The following is an 8145-nucleotide window of genomic DNA, read 5'->3' on the forward strand; positions in this document are numbered from 1 at the left end:
TATCCTCTGCAGATCAGGCACAGAGGAGTAGACCTGTAGCACGCTCCCCAGTGGGGTACCTAAGTACACATGGTAGCGAGGAAGAAGGTGTGAGGAGGGAGGAGTACAGAGGGATGGCAGAGCGGATGTAGTAGGAAATTATCTCAGTGATGCAGAGCCTTGAAGGTGAGGGCCAGAAGAATGAACTTGACGCAGGAGGAGAGAGACGATGTGGGTGAGGTGGTATCTTTTATTGGGCTGACTTCTGTTGGTGAAAGGCAGGTGAGGAAGGGTAGTAGCCTCGATGGAGCGACAGGAGAGGAAGACGCCTTCCACAACAGCAGTATCTGTGGATTGAGAGAAGCTGGAGGTCATGGAGGGGCGAGTGGCTGCAGGGATCAGGAGGAGAGAGGACCGAAGGGTCAGTGCTGTTGGGTAGGGATGGGGGTTAGAATGGCGTAGCAGAGGAGCTGGCAGGGCTTGCACGGAGCCTGAATGTGCGGTGAGGAGAGGTGAGTCAAAGATGGCCTCGTGGTGAGGAGATGGGCAGGTGGAGTTGTGACTGGACAGGGAGCAGAGGGCTTGGGAGGAAGTGGCGGGTTCGCCATGGCATGTTCAAGGTGCCTGCAAGGCACCCAGGTGGAGATGTCGGGGCAGAGAGCTGGAGCTGGCACACGTGGAGCTGGGGCTGGCCTTGGAGAAGATGAGCTTCCCCAGGGTGAGTGAGGAGCCTGAGTGTGAATCTCTGGGGGAAGAGGCAGATATGTTGGAGGGGCAGGAGAGAGGCCTTTGCTGTGTGGATTTGCACCTGCTGCTTTCTGTTCTGGGTGGGGCGCAGAGGGGGGCCCATTGGCTTGCAGAGATAGGACCCCCTGCTCAGGTTCGCAAGGCCATGCTCCCTCTAACTCGGTTCCCCCTTCTGCACAGATGCAGATCACAACCTTTACATCTTCAAAGGCCACCACTACTGGGTTGTGGCGAAGGGAGACAACGCCACCGACCCACAGCTGCTCCAGACCCGATGGGCAGAGCTCCCAGCTGGCATTGACGCGGCTGCTGTGTCAGAGGCAGACGGGAAATTCTACTTCTTCAAAGGTAGCCAGACCCAGATGAGGAGGAGCAAAAATTTCCCCCTTGTGGCTATGTCCTTGATCTGTCTGTCTGTCCGTCCAGAGCATGGCCTGGTGCACCGGGCTCTAGACTGGGAGTCGGCACTCTGGGTTCTGTTCTTGCCTTCGCCGCTGACCTTGGGCAAGTCCCCTTTGCTTTGTTGCGCCTCAGTTTCTCCATCTGTAAAATGGGGAGAATGACACTCACCCTCTTTTGTGAAACTCTTTGAGATGTAGGGGTGGAAAGCACTTTACAAGCGCTAAGCGTTGTTGATTAGCAAGAGGCCAGTGCAGAGCTCTGAGCCCCGAGTGTTACAGGGACTCTGGCCGTGGTGTTAGGGACCGCGACGTAGTCCCCCATCTGACTGTGAACTGCTGCAGCGGGCTGACTTACTGGACATTTAAAGGGGCAGCTCAGGGTTGTTCGTGCAGGCCCAGGCACTCGGCTGCAAAAGAGAATGGATGTCAGTGTGACATTGGCTTGTAATTGTAACAGCTTGGAGGCTGTTCAGAATGGGGGCTTTGTTCTTACAGCAGGGTGGGGCCCAGCAGTCCCTCTTCTCTCGCTTCCGCCCCTCCTTGCAGGGCTAGGATCAGAAACAGCCTGGGAGCGGGGAAGGCTCTTTGAAAAGAGTTTTTGTTTTTCTTCCCTTGCCATAACCCATAGTCCAGTTACCGAGTGCCCAGCCAGCCAGCCGGAGCTGAGGCCGATGGAGCAGTGGGAAATCAGCCCAGGTGCTGAGGGCCTGCGGTTGCGGGGGAAGGAGTTGCTGCTGTTCTTACTGTTTATTTGCATTGCCATAATCACCAGGGAGGGATCAGGACCCCAACTCTGTGTGCCAATGTAGTTGTACCGTGCTGAGCACAAGGGGGCCCAACCATAATACAAATTAATAACAATAACCCACCCGCCGTTGGCAGCTGATAGCGCTTTGCAGGCGTCGCGGTGGAAAAGAAGAGGGCTGCAAAGGCAGGCCATAGCTACAAGGATTGTCAGGGAGGTTCTCCCTGTGCATGAGCACCCTTGCAAGGAAGGATGGTCTAGCGGTTAGAGCAGGTGGTGGAAGAGCTGGGTTCAATTCCTGCCCTGCCACAGATTTCTTTCATGACCTGGGACAAATCACTTAGCCTCTCTGTGCCTCAGATCCTCATCTGTACCATGGGGATAACAGCGCGGCCTGGCCTCACAGAGATGTGGGGAGGAGAAATACATCAGAGATTGTGGGGCGCTCGGACACTACGGTAACGGGTCCATAGTAGACAGCCAGAGTCCAGTGCCTTTAGCCAGCGATTGCAGAGATCGCAGTTTACAGCCCAAAACGCTGACGGGGGACATTTCCCTTTGATCTCCGGGGTCCCCGGGATTTCAGTGCACGGCACCGCTCGGGGCTCGTTAGCCGGAGGTGCACTAAGGGGCAGTGGAGGGTTCACTCGGTGTGGAGGATCCCAGCTAGGGCTGGTCAGTGCACTCACCACTGATTGCATCAGTCTGGCCATCCCTGAAATCCTTGGTTTTGCTCTGGAACGATTGGTTTGGCATTGAGCTGCTGCGCACCGGCGGCCCCTGTGGGAAGCAGTGGGAATAGCAAGTGCCCTGCCGGTTGTGTATTGTGTTGGTTTTTGCACAACATGGCAGCCCTGGGGCCTCGGGCAGCAGGAACAGGAAGAGCAGGGTGATCTTGCCTCACCCCTGCCCTGGAGGGATCTCCTCACAATGGCTGAGAGAGGAGATTAGCCAGCAGCCCATTCAGTCCATCTCTAAGGAGGCCGGTTCCGCTGTATTCATCCACTAGGGCCTGCCTCGTTTAGGCTGCATGCCCTTGGGGAGAGGGACTGTGCACTCCTCTGTCTACGGGTAGCACAAACCGCTCCATAAATCCCGGTCAGAGACAGGCTCTTCTCACGTGGGTTTCGGTCCCTGCCCTGGAAGATGTGAATGGCCCTGTATCCCCTTGCCAGCCCCTTCAGCCAGCCTCTCCGCCCCCTTCTGTTCAGGGGTGGGGCGATGGGAGTGGAAGACCTAGAGTTTATTGAGCTGGTTGGCCTGTCGGGATGGCTGCCCTATCTGCTGTGTGTCTGGCAAGTGACACGCGCGCTTTGGCACCGAGTAAATATAATCGGGGTAACACAGGTGTTTGTAGCCTCGGACTTGAGAGACCTGGATTCAATTCTCCGCTCTGCTACAGACTTCCTGAGACCTTGGGCAAGTCACTTAGCCTCTCTGCACCTCAGTTCCCCAGCTGTACCATGGAGATAACAGCCCTACCCTGCCCTGCCTCACCAGGGTGTCGGAAGGAGAAATGCATGAAAGAAATTGTGAGGCGCTCAGGTATTACGGTGCTGGTCACCCTATAAGTACCTTAGGGTGCGTTCTCCCTTGTGAGCTCAGAGCTGGGTTTGATCACAGGTTTCCTGAGCGCATCTAGGCTCTTTGCATTCCACGTTCGCCCCTTAGGATCCTCTGTTGTTGCGCGTCGATTCATCTGTGAGGGGGACATTAGTTGGGCTGTTTTCTTTTAATAATAAACCCCAAACCTGTAAGGATCCCTCTTCCCCCTGGGAATCGCTCAGGGCTTCTGATGAAGGGCTGGGCAACTTGTCCTAAATTGGACAGCACTGACACCTGCTGGTTGTTTGTCATTAAGAAATCTACACGCCCATCTCCTTCCTCCCTCGGAATCAGCCTCTTGTAGCCCTGTCCTTGATTCCCCCCCCCAGTTTGTTTTCATTTGATTGACAGCCATCAACGGTGCAGCCGGCTGTGTGACCAGCACTGGGGGGCATGGATAGATTGGTGGTCCCAGGACTCAGGGGTTCTGCAGCAGCTGGCTACGGGAACTAATAATATTCCTGTGGAAAGCAGCTTCCCCAGCTCTGCCCATGATCTCAGAGCGCCTGGGTGTGTCTGCAGAACTAGTCCGCTACCAAATGCAGGCATTAGGATTCAGGGTCCATGCCCACGGGGGGGAAATGGGGGCAGGCAGGTCTGACCTCTCATAGCTATTGTTTGCAAACTAAGGTGGGCAGTGCTGGATGTGGGCACCTCCCACAAGGTGTTCATCCTTCCGAGGCGATTATCTGAGTTCGGTGCAATTCACCACGGGGGAGCCGTCCCCGGATCTGAATCCCAGCTCAGGGCGTGGGACCCCCCACAGCGTAGTGCTGGGCCACAGACGAGCCTGCTGCATGCAGCCTTGGGTCATTTCGCTCGGCAGGAAAGGCTCCCGCTTTAAGATCCAGAGGTGCCTCCTGCCGGCAGCCCACTTGGGGTGCAGTGTTACATTTGAACCACAACATCATCTGTCCTCCTCCAAATACCTTTTTGATGTGGCCTAGTGGATAGAGCACTGGACTGGGACTTCGGAGACCTGGGTTCTATTCCCAGCTCTGCTACTGGCCTGCTGGGTGACCGTGAACAAATCCTGTTGCCTTTCAGTGCCTCAGTTTCCCCATCTGTAAAATGAAAGGAACGGCGCTGCACTCCTTTTGTAAAGTGCTTTGGGATCTGCTGATCTGTCTATTATTTATTAACTACACATCTTTGAGAAACCAGCTCCCATTGTCAAAATGCTGTTGATAGATCATGGCTCTTGACTTCCCTGCCGTGTGTCCTGGCCCCTACACAGCCTCCCCCCTCAGCGATCCTAACCAGCTTTGTCTCTGGCTTCTCCCCAGGCGGCCGATGCTGGCGATACAAAGGTTCTGCCCTGGAGGCGGGATTCCCCCAGAAGTGCAGCACCAGCAACCTTCCTCGCCACCCCGACGCGGCCCTCTATTTCCAGCAGCTCCGCCACCTGGTGCTCTTTAAGGGCCCCAAGTACTACGTGGTGAACGAGGAGTCCCTGCAGGTGGAGCCCTACTACCCCAGGAGCCTGAGGGACTGGAACGGGGTCCCGGCCGGGGTGAATGGCGCCCTGACACAGCAGGATGGCTTCGTGTACTTCTTCAGGGAGGACCAGTACTGGAAGTTCGACCAGGCCAAGCTGCAGGTGGTGGCGATGGGGAAATGGGCCGTCCAGCTGCCGTGGATTGGCTGCTGGGGCAGGAATTCCAGTCAGACTCTCTTCTGATCTCCCACACGATCAGACATAACCAGGGGCCATGCTGTGCCTTCCACCCCACTCCATGCATTGATGACAAGGGCACAATCCGGCCCTGAATGTGGCATCGAAAAGATGGCGGCTGATCCCCATCTTCTGCCCTGCTCTTTACCGGGAGGGCTTTTATCCAGATACACGTTTCTTTTACCACGTCGTCCTTCACCCAGATACCTCTTGTTAATGATCTACTTGAACTCCCATCTCCGGAGCCATCCCAGTGACTGCCGCAGGCGAGCAGGGATAGTCCCGACCTTGAGGTGAACAGTGGGCAGATCTCTCTGGCCAGAGTGTTCTTCAGTGGGTTAGCCAATGTCCCCCCCATAAACAGAAGGGCTAAAATGGGCATTTTACAGAGCTCTAGAGAAGACGAGACCAGCTTCTCAGTTCAAAGACATCTCCACTTGCAAACAGCCTGGCGAGGTTGGATAATCCCAGAACTACCACCCTGATGTGCCAGGGTCCAGATGATAGAAATTTTAAAAATATTTCGAGGGGTTTTTTGGTCCAAAAATGCCAACATATTTCCCTTAAAATGAAACGTTTTGGGAGGGGGAGATCCTAAAAAATAAAATCCTGTTGACGTTTTCCATGTCTTTTTGGTTTGGGTTTTTTCATGTTGTTTTTCACAATATTTTTAATGGGAATTTTTATCAAAACTGCTATTGACATTTTTCGTTTACCCCAAACTGGGGTTTTCACTAGACCGTTTATCGGAAAAATGGGCCCAGGTTGAACCTGCGAAACAGAACATAATTTCCAAATGATTGGCGATTTTTTTTTTTTCATTTTTCCAGCGGCTCTAATCTTGCTGGGTTCGTTGGGTGACAAATGAGAACAACTCTGATCGTTCTCCGGGCCAAATTCAGGGGTTAGCGTAGGCTACTGTAACTCACTGAGAGATCCAGAAGAAGTTGTAAATTACAGCAGTTTAACCTGGCATCCGTTTGCTTAGCGGAGAAGGTAGTCTGTATAGCTGTGAGAGTATCCTATACTGTAAGCACAAACCACTGTACACGCCTATTAAAACCCTTTGAAATGTCATCGGCTTGTGCTTCTGAATAGCTGGGAGCATCTGAAAAGAAGCATCATCTCCTAAGGGCAATGGTGAAAGTTACACTCCTGGAAACCAAAATCTAGACTGGGAAAATAGACATAATGGCGGGGGTTGGGGGAGGTTTGGATTACATGGGACATAATAGGTCTGCTCCATCTCATTCAGTGATTGTGTATTGATTTCCCAAGTAATGCTGGGCTGGGCTGGGCTGTGATGTGGCCACATAGAATATCAGAGTTGGAAGAGACCTCAGGAGGTATCTAGTCCAACCCCCTGCTCAAAGCAGGGCCAATCCCCAGACAGATTTTTGCCCCAGCTCCCTAAATGGCCCCCTCAAGGATTGAGCTCATAACCCCGGGTTTAGCAGGCCAATGCTCAAACCACTGAGCTATTCTCTCCATCTTCTTGGAGATGTGTCTTTTCTGGATTCCTAAGCGGGAGCTGGCCCAGGTAGCCCAAGAAATCAAGAAACCAGGATGGTAACACTACGCTTGCATCCTGCCCACGCTGCAGAAGTTGCCCAGCAGGGTTTGTTCCTGTGCTGGGAGAGGGGCCTGCAGAGATGTTGCCCTGTTTTCTTTCAAGAACACTTTGGACGCTCAACTCTTAAGGCCCCGGGAGGGTGAGTGCATGTCTCAGAGGAGGTAGAGGGGGACACGTGTTTTGCTGGAGTCTGCCATCAAAAGCGTTTCGATCCTTGTCTAAGCTGTCCTGGCTCACACCCTCTTTGGAGGGGACCTGGCTTCCAGCCTCTCCAGCTTTCGCTTGCAGTGTGTGGCTCTCCAGTTTTGGTGATTGAAGCAGCTCTGGGTTGGCCTGGCATCCTGGTTTGGTCCAGCAGAGGGCACTCCTGGGCAGGAATTAAAGGATTTGATTACAATGTAGGGTAAAGCAGCCTTTCCCATATAAAAGCCAAATCCCAGTTCCTTGGCCCTCTCTCCAAAGCTTATCAAACCGCAGCGTGCCCAGAAGACCACCAAACTGAGCTGGGTTGACTCTGGTAGGAGAGCAATTTCCAGAGTCCTCCAGCCTTCGCAGAGAATGCTGTACCAGCCGCCCCTTCGCATTTATCATGCCAGCTCGAGCCTTCTGCTGAAGCGTAGGGAACACGATGATACCTCTGTTGCGAACCCTGCTAACGAATAGTGACTGTTCTCCCTCAATCACAGGGATCTGGGTATCCAACCCCTTAGGCAGCTCTGGGCATCTCACCCTTAGCTCACAATATTGCCAGCTCTCCCGACAGCTGGTTTTTCTTAAATCCCCTGCTCCTGGAGGCATGTGATTTTTGTGAGAAATTCAGCTTTCATTTAAAAACAAATGCAAGTTTCTAGCCTTCCTTGCTGTAGAGAAAAGCTTGAGAATGTGACCGCAGTGAACTTTAAAAGGCTCAAAACCCAGAATGCAAATAAAAGGAATCTCACGATTTTTAAGCCAATCTCGAGATTTTTTGGTGAGGTGTCTGGCTTGTTGGTTTCTTTTGAATGTTTGTGGTTGGCATTGCTGAGTTTATTTTAACAGTTTAGCTGCCGGCAAGGGAGTGGAGTGGGCTGGCTTTGTTAGTGGAATCCTGGAGACATACTGTTTTGGACCAAAGTAGGATGAAATTCAGTGTTCACAATAAAGGCACAAAGTGGGTTATTTTCCAGGACTGGGGGAAAGTTTCCTTCTGATCTGATTGTCGCAGGCACCTGTCAGAAGCTTTTCATCTGTAGCTGTCCAAAACAGCTTTGATTGTTCAAATTGCAACTGGCACAACAACAGATCCTGCAGATTTCTCAGGGGCTCTTTTTCGCCCTGGTCACTGCCTGCTCAGCTGCGTCTTCCCTGTACTAAAACCCAGTCCCTGCAATGAAGAGCTGGTTTAACTCTGCAAAGCATTTCGGGCTACAGTGTGTATGAA

General features: G+C 53.0%; 1 protein-coding gene across 1 annotated transcript in view; it reads left to right on the top strand.

Annotated features, from left to right (window-relative positions):
• MMP28 (matrix metallopeptidase 28) overlaps positions 1–6229 on the top strand; it is a 46223-nt gene extending 39994 nt beyond the window's left edge. Inside the window, exons 7-8 of the mRNA XM_054008377.1 lie at positions 907–1074; positions 4764–6229. Coding sequence (XP_053864352.1) covers positions 907–1074; positions 4764–5158 — 563 coding nt within the window. The 3' untranslated portion in view covers positions 5159–6229. The remainder of the gene's footprint in view (positions 1–906; positions 1075–4763) is intronic.
• Positions 6230–8145: the final 1916 nt, after the last annotated feature.

This window comes from Malaclemys terrapin, chromosome 18 (genome assembly GCF_027887155.1).
Source record: "Malaclemys terrapin pileata isolate rMalTer1 chromosome 18, rMalTer1.hap1, whole genome shotgun sequence".
Taxonomy (NCBI): domain Eukaryota; kingdom Metazoa; phylum Chordata; order Testudines; family Emydidae; genus Malaclemys; species Malaclemys terrapin.